At 43.9% G+C, this 17068-nt stretch overlaps 1 protein-coding gene across 2 annotated transcripts in view; it reads right to left on the bottom strand.

Moving 5' to 3' along the window:
* LOC119179251 (glutamate receptor ionotropic, NMDA 2B-like) overlaps nucleotides 1–17068 on the bottom strand; it is a 207174-nt gene that overhangs the window by 50171 nt on the left and 139935 nt on the right. For both annotated transcript variants that reach the window (XM_075869078.1, XM_075869079.1), the window contains 2 exons: nucleotides 6711–6892; nucleotides 5204–5384 (listed from right to left, as the gene is read on the bottom strand). In XM_075869078.1, the coding sequence (XP_075725193.1) occupies nucleotides 5204–5384; nucleotides 6711–6892 (363 nt within the window). The remainder of the gene's footprint in view (nucleotides 1–5203; nucleotides 5385–6710; nucleotides 6893–17068) is intronic.

The raw sequence follows: 17068 nt of genomic DNA, 5'->3' as shown, positions 1-17068 counted from the left end.
CAGAAAAACACCGGAAATTAACACATATAAAGCTTCAATTCGTTTAACCGGACGTTTCGCAAACCGATAAAAAAACTGTCTCACCAGAATTTATGGCCCATTATTGTTGCTTAAAAAGTCATAAATGTAACCTAATTAGGCAATCAATTAAAACACAAAATAAAGTCTGACCCTCTGCAGGTAACAGTCAGCAACGTGCATTTCATCGCTTTGCCATTGCGTTAGTCGGCATATTTTAAATCTCTGGCTAAAGATGACTAGGGCACCCTGCACAGTCAAACTAAAATTCTCTAAAGAAGGCTAACGCAAAAGTACTGTACCGTTGACCACGGAAAGGTGCTAGTACAATGTCTCAATCAGCTACCACGAAGTTCGGCTTACTCGAGTGAAATCTCAATAACAATAACAAAACTATTCCTATCTACTATCAAGGGCCCCGATTTCGGGTATCAACTGTGGGCTGTCCAGGGGGCCTGCAGGGCGTCGCCTGACTGTCCCAACGTGGGCGTGGCCCACTGCGCGTTGAGTAGTGCGCCGCAGGACTTACAATGATGTTTTGCATCCAGCCATTCATCCCACACAGCCTGAGTATGGGCTGGCGTCACAAAAAAATAGAAAGAAAGCAAAGAAACTTCCGCGGGTTCGCATCATGTGAATAAGGGCGGGTTATGCGCATTATTTCCGAAAATCATAGTGTCGGCTACTTGACCTGTTGGATTTTTGGGCAATTTATAGTTCCAGAAAGAATGAAGCTACTAGCGCCGAAGTCAAGCAAAGTGGCTTGAACAATCATACATCAACCATATTTTCGGCATACTGTAACTGGGCTTTAACATACAGATTTCAGGCACATTTTTTGTGTGTGTGTGTGTGTGTTCGCACAAAAAAACCCCTTCGGGAAATGTGCAGGGCATTGTTGGTCAGTTTGTAGCGTAAATTCATTCAGCAGAAAGCTCCTTGAAATTCCACAAGTGTTTGTCACATACTACGGCTTACCGCTAAGGGAAGCCTTCCATTCAGTTTCCTCTTAGGTCAACGTTTATACGTGGTGCACGAACAGGAAAAGAAATTCAGTATCCGTAAAGGTATTCCTAATTATTTGCGCCGAGGGATTTTACGGGGAAGGCAACGAAAATTGTTCACTTATAGTACTTCCATACATGACCCCTCTATCCTGCAACAGTAGCCCGGACTCTATTTGTTGCATGCTTCAAAAACATAAACGATCTGGGGATGTTTTCCGTGTTTTCAAAAAGAACAGAAAACACGTAACACACCCGAAACACCGCAAACTATCCTTCCCCCTTGTTTACATGTATTTGTGCTCTGAATTCTCATCATAAGAGTCTCACTGGTAAAAGGGGTGAGAGGACGAGGCTACTGCGGTGAAACTGGTTTCCCTTAAGGGAAAGCGCTGCGCCACGACGGGTATGTTCGCATGAACAATGGACTCGCCCGACTGCTCCCCACGGAATGTTCCTAAATATCAATTACCAACTTCCTGGGCGCCCGTCCCAAACTCCTGCCGTGAGAAATTGATACTCCGTCGGGGTTTTCTCAGGCCCCGCTAACTCCACCATTAGCGAGGCCGCCGAGCACCGTCTAATGGTTTCCAGTAACGACAACACTGGGGCTGTTCACACGAGACCGAGTTTTCAGGAAAAGAGCGTCTACGCCGTGCGCTTTTCGGAGCGTCAGCACTGGTGTTCCAACAAAAGCACATTTATTTATTCATTGGTTAATACTTCTTACTATTAAAACAGAAAGTACAAACAGTCAGATGGGCCCCCTTTTGTACTGGTAGAAAAAAGTGTAATAAATATTGTGAAAAAAAGAAACGTAAAAACAATTCTCCTAATAGTGGTAAAAAACTGTATAGGAAGAGGCTTCAGCTTCACATGCAAGGATGGAAGGTCATAGCTCATTGCCTTCCTAATAGAAAGACCTGTTTGAGTTGTCAGTGCGTGCCTCGACCGTGCCGTACGGAAACGAACGACCAAGAGCGTAACATTGGCCGTTTCAAGCTATACCAAATTCCTACTGCAAGTACAATCGTTGAATGCCCACAACGCCATATTTCCTCATTTTCATAAAAGGCTAATGTCTCCGTCCGCTGCTGTAAGACAACACGTGAACCGGCGCATCTGCTGACTATGGTGATGGTCTTGCAGCTGATGATGAGTAAATGAGAGTTTCATAATAGGTGGGATATTTACAACGTGTGAATGGCTCACGGCAACGTTCACTTGTTTTGATAGCTGGATATCGCACAGCGGTATTGCATGCTTTGGGGATGCTTCTTCAACTACGTGATAAACATTATTTTTTTACGAAGCAGTTTCAAGCAGTACAATAACTCTGAGGTAGAACACCTGCTTACCATGCAGATGACAGTGGTTTGATTTTTCGTCAAACAGAATGTTTCATTATGTATTTTATTTGAAAGCTTTGGTGTTTTAGTCACGTTCAAGAAGACTATCCTTTTGATACCTTTAGCACCCAACATTTAATATTACGTGAGCTGTCAACCTGCAAAGTAGGCCACTTACTCGGGCTTTAAAGGCACACAGAAGAATTTTTTACTTTTCTTCCTTCCACTGAATAATCAATAAATCCAACGTATTCTTATCCAAATGCTTGAAGCGCACGCATTCTCGACAACTCTTTCACATCTCTTCTTACATTCTTTTTATTAGGAACTGCGTTTAATGCCAAGCCTAAGTGGTCTACCCCACCAATCTGGAAATCTCCACCATTTATACTGGCTTTAACCTAAACCTGCTGTTGAAGCAGACAAGACAAACAGGGGAGTCATGATACACCGACTAAGCTCCATCCTGACTGCCTTCTTCCTTTTTTTTTTACCTCGCGCAGCAATACTGGTTTGTATGAACCGAGCAGTACGCAAAGAAGTATTCCTGCAACTTGGTCAAACATGGTACATACCATCATCTGATACGCGCAATTATACACTCCTACTGTTGCACTCGTAATTATTGTGATTTTCTTGGCATGCTCACTTAAAACACAGCTGTGCATGTTCCACAGACACAATATGCAACATGCCGATAACCGAGCACGATCCAGGCAAAACCAACAATTCCATGCTCTCTAAAATTAGTACATAGTTCACACAGCGTCTGTCTTTTAAAGAGTGTTTGTGTATTTGCAACTGAATGAAGCGTCTCGTCATACTTTAACTGTGGCGTTTCTTTAAGTTAAGCAATTCTTTCTGTTTTGTAGCATTAGTTTTTATTCGTGTTTCTTTATTTTACGACAGTAATCAGCCAAAACCTATCACTACAATGGCTGATACAGTCAGCTGTCTTCAGGTATTGAAACACTAACACTTTTTTCTAGTTGTTTGATGCGCATGGTGTCACCAACTAGTACAATAATTGTTTTTCTCATCCAAGTAAAATGTAAGTTGCCCTAAATTTTTTGAGTGTCCAAGTAGTGTTTTTTGTCCCTTTAATCCGCCAGCGGAGCTATGAACGTCACCTTTATTATAGATCGTGCGCTAATTTGCGCAAATTCATCTTGCAAAAGATTGAAAAAATATGTTTCATTGTTTTCTGCATTTATTTCAAGTTCAAGCACGCCAAACTGTGAATCAGCAAAACAAGCAGAAGGGATTAGGGTACGACGTGTCTAGATAAAATAACAAACCTGGTACAGTTTCACGGCAATACTGCTGAACATTGCTTTGTATCCGTAACTTCTTAACTCAAATAATTATTGTTTTAGGGGCGAGGCTAGCTTCTAAAGCCATGGGTCTGTCCATCCCTTGTATGTATGTATGTATGTATGTATGTATGTATGTATGTATGTATGTATGTATGTATGTATGTATGTATGTATGTATGTATGTATGTATGTATGTATGTATGTATGTATGTATGTATGTATGTATGTATGTATGTATGTATGTATGTATGTATGTATGTATGTATGTACGTATGTATGTATGCATGTATGTATGTATGCATGTATGTATGCATGTGTATGTATGTATGTGTGTATGTATGTATGTATGTATGTATGTATGTATGTATGTATGTATGTATGTATGTATGTATGTATGTATGTATGTATGTATGTATGTAACCGCCTATAGTACAACCATCGCCCAACTGCCCACTACTTTATCCTGGCAAACATCCCACTACGGCCCATCACCGATCCACCAGTTCACCGAGCATGAAGCAAATACTATTGAAAAGTTGCCAATATGAAATGCGAGATTACTATAAAGCAAATACTTTTGAGAAGTAGACAATATGAAATGTACTTATATCCAGGAGTGCGTTAAAGAACCATAGATTGTTCCACTGTGCCCAACCCTTGTTTGTACGTGACCGCCTATAGTTCCACCTTTGCAAACTGCCCCCTGCTTCTTCCTTGCAAACCACTTCACTATGCCCCATCCCTGAAGCACCCCTTCACTGACCATAAATCCGTTATAATGAAGGTGGAATGGAAGCGACGTACAGCTACCACTTACGAATAATAAAATTTCTTGTACAAATATATACAGTGTTTGTCACGTCTTTGATGATGTAGTGGGCGATATTCGCGGATGGTTCATGGTTTATCGATGAAATCCTCAAACGCTTCGCCCCACACATCACCATTCACCTCGTGTATATGCAGTGATTTATTTAGCCTTAATCACGCGTTGAAGCGATGCCACGAAAGGTTTACATATGTCTAATCTTGAGCTTCCTTCTATGGAACAAAAATATCTGCAAACAAGTCGACGCGGTTTTTACAAACTAAACCTGGCACTGAAGTCATCCATTTTCATCTCTGGGCGAAATTTGTTCTCCTTGCAAATATGGAAGCTAATACCGATGCTCCACCATGAAGTCCTGCAACCCAGGGTAAATCCGTCCATTTATGCCACAAGTTCACCTTTTCCAATACTAGTTTGGGACATCTGGTTCACTCTATATCTAGTCAAGTGCTGAAGATCAAACAAGTCATGTGAATCAGGTTAATTCAAGAAATCCCAGCTTCTTCTTTCACAATAGGTCGCAATATCACCACAGCGGGCACTCGCAAGCACTTAGTGAAGACACTACGCCGAACAATTCATTCTACCGTCTACTGAATGCCTGCGTGCATGCCGAGTCGTAAAGCCGTAGCCGAGCAGACTAGGAAGCCACTGTGCGCAAGCTTCCAGCGTGAGAAACAAACATACCTGGTCCAGAGCAATGTTGTCGGCGTTCCAGGCAATGACTGGAACGCCAAGATAACCCAACAGTTGGAGCACGTACTGCACAGAGGCCGCATTGCTTCCGAACACAGCCGAGTTGGTCAAGTACAGCACCGCCACAACATCATCCGGAAGCAGGTCTTCGCACAACCGCCGTAAAATATCTCTACGGCAAAAAGAAAAAAAAAACAAAAAAAACGTGATACACTTGATATAAAGAAGGCTCTGAAGATCATAAGTGTTCTTTGCCGAGTTCCTTCTACCTTCTGAGCATTATACAATGAATAGACATTATCAAATTCAAGAATTATTTCAATAATAACAGGGATGTCGTATTGGACAATGTCGAATTCCCATATATTGTTTAATTAATTAATGACAGCACTTTAACCCTATCAAAGATGCTGTAACAGCTCTAAGCCAATCGTCGTCAATGTGAGGCGAATCCGACAATATCCGGAAAAGTACCCTATCACTGCTTGACCGTGACAAATTAACAAGAGTAAAAGATAGGGCTAGTAAATTTGTGGCCATACTGGCAAGTTTTCTCAACGCCCGAACATACGACAAAAAGAACAGAGCAGACAGAAAGCGGGCTCACTTCCAACTATCTTCATTTCGCTCGAGTGGCAAAGTATTATAGTGCAAAAGGACGATGCAGTCAGGAGGATAAAAGACAAGCCGGCCATCGAGGGCCCGTCACACGTGCTTCGACTACTGATACATCATTTCGCTTGTCTTTTACTTTTCTGTTTTTTATCGTTTTTAAGACAAATAAATTTTGCCACTCTGCGATATAAAGTTAGTTGGAAGTCGGGCCTCCTTCTGTCTTCATTGCCATTTTTCCCTATGTTCGGGCGCTAAAAAACTTGCCGGTGTGACTTAATCAAACTCTCGTCTTTCTCGCGCCAGTGTTATGAGCCACCTATACTAGGAGAAAACGGTGATGGGGGAGAGGGGTGCATCTTCACTGCTGGCGCATACTGGCACTAGTAAACACATGTTGATGCTCTTCAGTGCTGCCTACATTATGGCTAATGTCCTCAAGAACTGAATTATTCTGAATACCATGTTGGCTAATTACTGTCAGCAGCTTTTTTTATGCCCACTGCAGGACGACCTTACCTCACAACAATCTCTTCTTTAAGCCCCGCATGTGGAAACACAGTCAATTTCATTCTCACAAACTTTTTTCATTTCACCAAGCCGCCTGTCTGCCTGCTGGCCTGGAGAATTAGTGTTCTACTCTACGCATAAAGTGCATCCGCCCCGCCATGTCCATTTTTTCTCTTAAGGAAAACAAGGATATCAGACACTAGTTATTTTCAGCCAGGTTGATTTCTTGGCATTTCTCTCTTTCACATCATACACCATTTCTTCTCCTTAGGCAAGACAATGCCTTCTGCCCCCCCCCCTCCCCATCCCCCATTATTCATTTCCAGTGGTTGGTATCTCCACTGCATCCACACACTTGCCGGCGGACAGCACTCACTTGGGCGTAGGTTGAAGCGGCATGCGGACGGCCTTGGCTTGCACCGAGAAGAGCTGCATGAAACGCAGTCCCCCGCGGCCGCCACGGGTCATGGAGGTGACTCCGTCGCGCAGCTTCTGTTGGTACTTGCGCTGCTGGCTGAGCAGCGAGGTGTCCGGAAAGATGGCGCCAAATGTGAGGTTCTGCGAATAGAAAACGTCATTTCTTTTATTGCTCTTTCTACTAATCCTCCTGATTTGAGTGACACCGCTTGGTCATGCAGTCCACTATCAACGTGACACCATGCAAGGCCGACATATTAGAAAACTAGATAAATCATATATGGTAGAGACGTCGGTGACGTCAAATGACGACGCCATCACGTGGCATTGCCAGTTCCTACAAGGTGGGCTAGTCTCGGAGGCCCTGCAAAACCACGTGGGGTGCAGAGCACTTTCAGAGAGACAGGAGGGAGGGAGTAAGTTGCAATTACGATCGCATGACAAAGAAAAAAAGAAAAGTAGCAATCGTCGTTGAAACGTTTTAGGAGACTGCCGAAGGTACCATTCGAGCGTCTACGTGGAATTATTCAGAAGCGGCGTCATCCAAAATTTGCCGAGCTATTATCTGTTAGCTGAGTCTTAATAGGCGGAGCCTCAGTTAGCAGTGTTCCCGAATGCGCTTATGGTCCCACCTTTTCACTCCAACCTCTTCACTTCGGGCAACACAAACTCGTAAAGACACTTACTTGTATAGCACGACAGTGGGCTGTTCTATGGCCAAGAGAAGCAGCTGGTGCCATGACACAGCGTCAAACTCTCGTTAAACGCATTCATTAAAAATTAGAAAAAGTTTCAACATCAGTGAAGGCAAAATCGTGTGTCCCCACGAAATCACACAGACATTCTGTCCTAATGTCAAAATACAAAAGGCTTCTCGGTGAATCGATCATGTCGATTCGGCGTCCAAGTGCATGTTCGAAAAGAAGAAGTATACAGAATACCCGAAAAAAAAAAGATGGAAGAAAACTCAATGAAGCTAAAACGAGTTTGATTTTTCGCCTAGACGACACTTTGAACACGTCACGCCTTTTACATAGCTTTTGATAAAAAAAAAAAAAGAGGACTTTGAAAGTGTATCTCCGAAGGTGCTACTGCGAATGCTTCACCTCTGCTACCCTTCACGCTTCGCTTGCGTTTTCAAGACGTCATGTGTTTTCGCGTAGACGTTTACACAAAAACAGGCAACCACCCAGCACCTTCTCCTCACATGCACACAAACACGCACACGTCTTCCAATGCACACAGAAGATCAAGTAGGCGACAGTTGGCCTTGTTTAGAACAACACTGCTCTTTTTAGAATAAAAAGCGCATCATTCGCCTTGCTTTCGCACGTTTGCTTTCGAAGCGCATCATTCGCCTTGCTTTCGCACGTTTGCTTTCGAATCACACACTTCTCGAAAAAAAAAAAAAGTCTTACAATTTTCTATCTAGTGTGTTCGTATATGGAAAGCAGTGATGCCTTCCACTACCACTCCCAAAGAGATTCTCCTTCTGAACCTTAGTGGTGTCACCTTCACGACCACCAATAAAAAGAAAAGTATAGAAAGAAACGTGTTTTTTTTTATTTAGCTACAAGTTGGCGCTTTCCGCATTTCCGATTCCTGACACTCCTGCCTCCCCTTCTTACAACGCTTTTCTGTAGAAGCAGCACCACACGCGCGAAATTCATTGCTCTCCGTACGGCTCGCTTTCTCTTTGGGGAACAAATGAAGCTGCGTCCGTCGCATCCTCTCAACGAATCGCGATGAACAAAGAATGAAAGAAAGGAAGAAGAAGAAAAAGGTGAATCAAGCACGAGCTTCAAGGAAAGAGTAGATCAGGAAATCGTGCTATTCCCGCTACGTCTTCTGGTCTCTCTTTCATCTTCAAATTTTGTGTGGTTCTAACTTTCTTTTTATTTCATTCTGTGGCCACAAAAATACGGTTTCAGAGCGAAAGTCCGATTGCTTAAGCTGATTCTTTAATTTTTATCTCGAAAGCTCACTTCTTTATCAAGAAAGAGAGGCTTTACAAAGCAGGGCTGGTGAACATTTTTCGTTTGGTTCATGTAAACTGGCGCGGACACGCAAGCATTTGCTTCCATATTACTCGTCCCACTTCCGTACGCGTTCTGAAGAGGAGCCGTGATCTGAAAGTCTCGGAATAAACCGGTTAGCACATGATTTATGCTGAGAAATCTTGCTTGTAAAGACACTTCGACAAATTTAAGGCATATCTTGACATTTTACTCCCAGGCATCATTCGTCTTTTTTGTTTTTTTCAGTTGTCCTAAAGTCAACGCGTTGTGATTCGATATGAGAAACAGGAAATATGAACCGCATAAATTCCAGAGGCCGGAAGCAGGAACTAGAAGTAATTTAAGAGCATGTAAAAAAGTAGGCTATGCATACCACCGGAAGTAAACAAGTACTTTTTTCCCACTTTCCTGTAATATTTTTTCTTTTGGTCCGATTTAGGTTATAAATTGGGCAACAGACAGGGCACGTTTCGCAGAGTTAAATGTGCGTGAAAGAGATTGTCTTCAATTCGATTCCACCTAATTCAAACCACTTTAGTTCTATAAGAATGACAAAATACCCCCAAAAGAAGTAATTGTTTCATTAAGAGGGCATTCCTTTACAATCATCAAACTGCGTGAGCGACCGTTTCGGATTTTCTCGTATATAAATCAGTGGATCATTCCTACGCTCACCCACTGCCACAAGTTACTGTACATATAGAGTGCAACAGGGCCTCCTTCATCTAGATGCAGCGGTCCTGTCCCGCTTCATTCCTCACAAAGCCCACCGACAGCTAATGATACGACGACACATCTACACGTCTATCACACCCCTGCAAAGCCGGACTACATCCCATGCAACCAATGCACAAACAACACTCGCAAGCTGACATTCACGTATGAAAAGAATAACCGCACGCAACGTTGACATATCACCCCTGCCGAACATTTACAGATGGCTCACAAAGACGCTGCCGCAAGATGATAAAGTGTTAGTTGTTCTCTAGTACCCCAAGTGGGAAGATCTCTTTCTCGTAGCTTGGGCGTCACTATTCGACGCCAACCTACCCACGGAACAACCCACACAAGCACGCGCAGAAACAAGCTTCTCGCTCTCCGAATAAGTCGCAAGAGGTAGCCGGCGAATTCCCCCCGGAAAAAATCCTAGACGCCGGCCACCGAAGATGGGACAAGAGCATCAACATCCGTTAGAACGACCACCAGGCTGGGAGACGGGACGTGGCGAGGCATTCGACCGTGAACGCTGACGCGGTGTCTGCTCGAACGACAGTGACCGCGCACGCGTAAAGTAACCGATACACCATCGTAAGGGAACACACAAGCTGTGTCTGCAACCAAAACGCAGTGGTACGGAAGGATAGGGCACCGTCTGCTGAAGACGTCGTGAGGCGGCGATGCGGAAGACAGCGTTCGAACCATTGACTTGACAAAGCGCTCCGACCCCGGTGTGGCAAGACTCGACTACAAGGACAACAACAAACAACGATAGATAAAGATTCACGCCGACCGGCCCATGGGGAAAGGGAGGTAGATGCCTCCGTCCGGCGTCTGGTCACTTAGCAAGGCTGGCGGAATATTCAAGACAGTATTTCCCTTTCTGTTTTTTGTTTCTTTTTCTCCTGTTACCCGCCCTTCTTGGTGATGTGCGCAAATAGCATAGGGGAAAACGATGGCGACACCGCCTGTGTCCACACTCACGCTTATACACGCTCGATGTGCAACCGTATCGTCGCTGGATGAGTGTTTATCACCACCGCTTTCGCTGCATTTAGCTAATGTGCTTGATGCACCTTGTTACGACTACTTCTTTTGTTACGTCATTATTAATTTATTTTCTTCTTCCTTGCCCCTCGTTCTTACTTTGCTATTTAGTATTCCCTTTCTTACAGCAACGGGAACTTGGAGGTTTATTTCAATATAATAATAATAATAATAATAATAATGGTTTTTATTTCCACCAATACACAGTTGATGGAGGGGGTGAGAATAAAAGCGATTATCCGCTTGACTAAGTTCTCACCCCCCAATGTACATAAGGCAGTGGCGGTGGCGGCAACAGAACACCACAGCTGACAAGAATACACAACATTAACAAAATTAGAATTGATAAAGCCTTCAAACTAAAAAAGAAAAAAAAAAAAAAACCCACACAGACACAGTGCAATAAACATATATAGTAATATAAATCAAAAGTCGCAATATGTAAAGCACGAATACATTAAACATATTATTTACATGCAGCGGTGACTGCATTTTCATCCTTTGTGTTTTTGTTTATTGTTTTCCCTAATTGTTATCTACGAACTTTGAAGATAAGGTCTTAATTGTCAGGAGTGTTAATAAGATATTGGCGAAGTTGAGAAAGGGTGATATCTGCTATGTTAACACCTGATGAATATAACCTGTTTAATTGTAACGGTAGCTGATAAGTAATTTTTTGTTGTCCATAGTTAGTTCTTATACGAGGAAGCATCCAAGGTGGTTGATGACGGTGAGGGTACTTTGATTGATAACGTATCATAGAAGCGATATCTGTAATAGTAAATGAACGTTTTTTTTGTTCGATCTTATAGCGGCGTAAAAGCCTGTAAATGTATAGGTGGTAAACATTGATGATTTCATGTTCACTAAACAAGTGATCTGTTGTATGTCTGTGAGGAAGGTTGTAAATTAGACGGAGGATTTTATTATGGAGTGATGAAATTTTTCTTAAATTAGTTTTAGTCGTTGTCGCCCACACTAACGTGCAGTAGTTCAAGTGTGAAAGGAATAAAGCGTGGTATATAGCAAGCTTTGCCTTTAAAGGTAAAACAGATTTATGTCGCCAAAGTATACCAACCGCTCTCGATGCTTTTAATAAAATGTTGTGGACATGATCATTCCATTGCAAATGTAGTGTGAAATAAACTCCTAGTGATTTTATTGACCTGACAATTTCAACTGGCTGGGATTTATACAGCAAATGTACTAAAGTATCAGATTTTTTATTAATAGAATTAAAAATTATAGCTTTAGTTTTATTTACATTAACTGACAGTGCATTTTCCTTTGTCCAAACTTCTAGCTTACCTAATACATTGTTACCACGGGAAGATAGCTCATTGTATGACACCTCCTATTCTCATCTTTCATTCGTCTCAGTTCCGTCCATTCATTTGCACGCCTATCCATCCATCCATCCATCCATCCATCCATCCATCCATCCATCCATCCATCCATCCATCCATCCATCCATCCATCCATCCATCCATCCATCCATCCATCAATCCATCCATCCATCCATCCGTCCGTCCGTCCGTCCGTCCGTCCATCCATCCATCTATCTATCTATCTATCTATCTATCTATCTATCTATCTATCTATCTATCTATCTATCTATCTATCTGTCTATCTATCTATCTATCTGTCTATCTATCTATCTATCTATCTATCTATCCTTTTATCTACCTATCTATCCTTTTATCTATCTATCTATCCTTTTATCTATCTATCTATCTTTTTATCTATCTATCTATCTATCTATCTATCTATCTATCTATCTATCTGTCTGTCTGTCTGTCTGTCTGTCTGTCTGTCTGTCTGTCTGTCTGTCTGTCTGTCTATCTATCTATCTATCTATCTATCTATCTATCTATCTATCTATCTATCTATCTATCTATCTAATGTTTAACAGTTCTTATTGCGCTGCAGCAGAATGAGTCAGTCCTAACTATGCGAGGCCAGTTCACTACGCTCCTTTACAGCAAGTAAAACTAAACAATATTCAAAGAAGCGGTTGTCGGGAGGGCCAACGTTTCGGACAGGTTTTCTAGCTTTGTTCAAGTTACTGTCTTGAAGAAGACAAGACAACTTCTAGAAGCGTTGCCGTCAGCGACTGCCCGCTGATAATGTATCTTTCGACTCTTCAAGCCATCGCTTTTTCTTAAACTTTAGCCTTGAGTGAAACTGTGGAATATGATGTGAAAGAATGCTAAATACTAAAGGTCATGAGACTTGCTTACACCACCAATAACTCGCAAAGTAGATTTCCCATAGTTTATATAACATCTTCGTGTGCCGCGACGAGTGCAGAGGCCATTCAGGATGCCGTACGAACACCGCTGCTGTTGCTGGCTTTGGTGGAGCGCTTGGCCAGTTTGCACGTTCGTGGCCCCTGAGACAGATCACGTACTGCGCCTCGCTAATTTATGCCGGAAGGTGGAAAGTAGATAGAAAAAAATTCAGAGGAGCGGAGTTCTACAAAACAGCGCGGTACAACACAGTAAGGCCGTATTTTTTCATTAGTGCCAAAGCATTTCGAAGCGAGTGTTTGCTCATGGGACGCATAGCACGATTTGTTATCCGGCAGTGCGCTGCTCCTCTGTTAAAAAGAAAACACTCACTAAACAGAGCGAGCGCAATAATCGATAAAGGCAGATAACGAGGTGCACCGAGAAAGCGAGTTGGGAAGCGATACGAGTACACGAGTAGTAACTGAGAAATCAAGCCAAAGCCGCTGTGAATGCCAGCCTGGTGCGGCATGCACATCGCTTTTTTTTAAGTGTCTCCGGAGAACAGGACTGCACAGTGAATCAGCTCGCGAATACGTTTGCGCGTGATTTGATGCGTATTCATAAGAGAAAGTTAATAAGATTATAAGAGAAAGTTAATAAGAAAAGTAGAGAGGTTATTCAGGGGCTCAGCCCTGTGGGGAAGTGGGAAAGAAACTTACACAGGAGGAGAGAAATGTCGCTGTTTGAGCCGACATGACAGTTTCACGTTTGACATCCCAAACAACGAATCAGACCGGTGTCTGAGAAAAAAAAAGTCACAGCTTTGCCGGAAAGGCAAAGCAATGAACGCGATAGCAACAAGTTGAAAGGTCATGCGCAGAATGGAAAGCAGATGAAAACATGCCCCGCGTTCCTCACGCACAAATGCCGCACAAAACGTACTCACAGGTACGGATGCACGGGAATAAGCGTCTCATTTGTTACTTCGCTGTGCCTGAAAAGCGCGCACTTTTCGCAAAGGTCACTGCAATGTTTGCAGTGACCTTTGTGCACCTGGTAACTACAGCAGATTCGTTCCAGGTAAAGCCCGAGGCCAGCCAAGGCGTACGATCTTCCCCTCCTCTCCGCCGCGAGATAAGGGCGCGTGAGGGAGCGTCGCTCCGCTTCTCCAGGTCGGGCAAAGTACGCGTAGGAGATTAGAGCGGGCGCCGCCGCGCGATGTGGCGACGCGCACTCATTGCGCCATCTTGCTGGTAATGCTGAAAACACAATACCCCCTCCTCCCCCCCCCCCCCCCCGACAAGATGCTCGTGAGCAGCGGTAAGTGGTAGATCTAAGTAGCTTGCCGTTTGAACGGCGAAGGATGTGCTCCGGGTGGTTCAGCGGTTGACGCCTCGCTTTTACGATGCAGAGGTCCCACGTTCGATTCCACGCGCTGGAGTGTTTTTCTTGGATTTTTTTCTTTCTTGTGTTTTCATATATATAGATACGTATACGGTGCATGACGCCGACGCCAACGCAGGCGGCAAAATCCAGCCGAGAGTGTCCATATAATTGCTATCGCAATAAAAAATGTAACAGCACTTTCATTGCCTTATGGAAGAAGCCTCGTGGACTCCATCCCACCTCGACAGTGAAATCGCTTCCATTCCCTTGATGTAGAACTGCGCTGAGGTGAAGCCACTCCTTCGCGTATGACGGGCCATAACCTAAAATGCGTTCAATAATTTCATCGATGGCACACTCCTTGCCCTCGGTGTTGTCGGCCATCTTGACTATAAAAAAGTATGTTATGGTGAAGGCTGCGTCCATACGCAGATGACACAACACTGTTCCTTCTTTTTGCGAAAGGCCAGGGAATAGCCGTAGTCGTAGAGATAGGCCGCGAGAATACAGTCGATCATGTGTGAACTGTGACTGTTGCCCAATTTGTGGTGTCAAGATCAGTGCCATTCAGGTGCAGGCATACAGCATAAAAACGCGATAGAAGAGTGTGTTATAGCAAGTACGATACTGGAAGGATATGGGGAGTTACAGTTATCTGGACCTCAAGGTTGTTTCAACGTGCCACATGCAGGGGCATGTTTCTTTCTTTTCGTTCGTTATTTAGAGTATTACTGACACAATTCTGAAATATGTTCAGATCATTGCTTTAAGTAAAAAAAGTCCCAGCTTTGCCGCAAAGGTGAAGCAATCAACGCGATATCAACGTATTGGAAGGTCACGCGCAGAATAGCAAGTAGATTGAAACATGCCCCACGATTCTCACGCACAAATAACGCGCGAAACGTGCTCACACGTACAGATGAATGCTAATAAGCGTCTCAGTTGTTGCTTTGCTGTGTCTGAAAAGCGCGCTCTTTTCGCGAACAGACACTGTGCAACGATTGCAGTGACCTTTGTGCGCCTGGTAGCTACAACACAATTGTTCCGTCGAAACCCAAATGCTAGCGCAAACGTACGATCCTCCCCATTGCAAGACAAGGGTGCGATCAAGCGTTCATGTCCCTATTCTCTACGCGGGGCAAAGTAAGCGTGGGAGATGAGCGCGCGCCGCCGCGTCGTGACTATGTGACGACGTGCGCTCATTGCACCATCTTGCTGGTAATGCTGAAAACACGATAGCTCCCCCTCACCCTTAGATACCCGGCCCCAGAGGTAAGTGGTAGATACAAATAGCTTGCCGTTTGAACGGTCAGGCACGTGCTCTTCCGTAACTCAGTGGCTAACGGCTCGCACTCACGTTTCGGTGATGCCAAGTTCGATTCCGCGAACTGGAGTTTCATAAATAGAGACACGTATACACATACGGTGAGCGACGCCGACGCCGGCGGCAAAATCCAGCCGAGAGTGTCTATATAATTGTCCCGCTATTATATATGGGTGTCGAGAACCCTACAAAGAGTGCCGTGGTGGTCGGCAAGTCACTCAGTATATATTTAGAGCCACTACATTAAAACAACAACTTCAGTGTCGGCATCAAAAGGGTGACCTAGCAGTGACGTGTTGAAAGAGGCCTGACTTCACGGGAAGACTGTAACTCGAGACATTTCAGCGACAACAGCTGGTTTATGTCAGGCGCACGTTGTTGACGTAAACACTCACGTGAGAATTAGAGTCGAGGGGTCCTGACAACAATTTCTGCGAGTTATGCTGCACGCAGGACGAAAATTTCTTAAACTCAATGCACTATGTTGACTTGTGATAAGGTCCACTGCGGTGGTGCTGGATTACCCATGCTGAGCGACAAATTTTAAAATCAAAGTAAAAAAAATAGCCAGTTCACACGCACCTTGGGAATTGACGTTATGGGGAGCATGCGGAGGGAACGTGACCATGTAATTTTTTTCTCGAAGGACACGTTAATAAATGGCGCTAAATATGTGTACGAATGTTGCACCCACAGACATATGTTGAACAGTAGAAGATGTTTATAAGAGCCGTTCTTTGTAATTGCGCAAGGATTCCAACATAAATATGAGTAGTAGCAACACCAGAAGCGATAAGCTGATATGAAGCACTCGTGCTCGCGAGGATGGTAGCCCTGTACACTGCTACATAAATCAAGTTGAGCTAATGGCAGCTAACTATAATTGACGTGAGGACAGTATCATAGGGTTACATATGTAATGTTTATAAAACTAGATAGCCAGCACTGCATCCACAATTCACGTTGCTTAACATCAGGGTTTATTTGAAAAGTAGTTATTCCGAGACCTGGCGTGGCTTCATGGTAGAATACTCGGTTTGCCATACAGAATGCTGGGGTTTGATTCCTGCCGGGACCCTTGCATTTATTCACTGCATCCATCAGGTCGAGGCTGCAGATGTCAGCTTTTTCTTAACGCTTTCACGTTGATATTACCCATGTGTGTTCTCGCCGTTCCTGCGTAGATACTGCGTTGTTCACCTGTGGCACGTAGCCGCATGTACACCAGTAGCGTATACCCAACTGCGGGTGTGTGCCACTGCCTGGCGGAAAGTGTTTGAGGACGTACCCGAAAGGATTGTGATAATCTTCATGCGCTGACTAGCGCGTCATGTTCGTCAAATCATCTTACCTCTGATACTAATTTTGGTTCACGCCAAGTTGAGGGGGTGACTATGAAGGCGCACACACTTTAGTGGCTAGATAGCTAGATAGGTAAATAGATAGATAGATATATTGCGCCGAGCAGTTCAGTATTTTCAATCGGTAAAAAAAATTGCAGCATATCCACTACGTGATTGATGACGAGTGGGGTGAAGCTGAAGCACGGCCGGACAGACACATGGACGGACGCACTGAAGCACGGAAGGACGGA

This window comes from Rhipicephalus microplus, chromosome 7 (assembly GCF_043290135.1).
Source record: "Rhipicephalus microplus isolate Deutch F79 chromosome 7, USDA_Rmic, whole genome shotgun sequence".
Taxonomy (NCBI): domain Eukaryota; kingdom Metazoa; phylum Arthropoda; class Arachnida; order Ixodida; family Ixodidae; genus Rhipicephalus; species Rhipicephalus microplus.
This window is presented reverse-complemented; position numbering and strand designations above follow the sequence as displayed.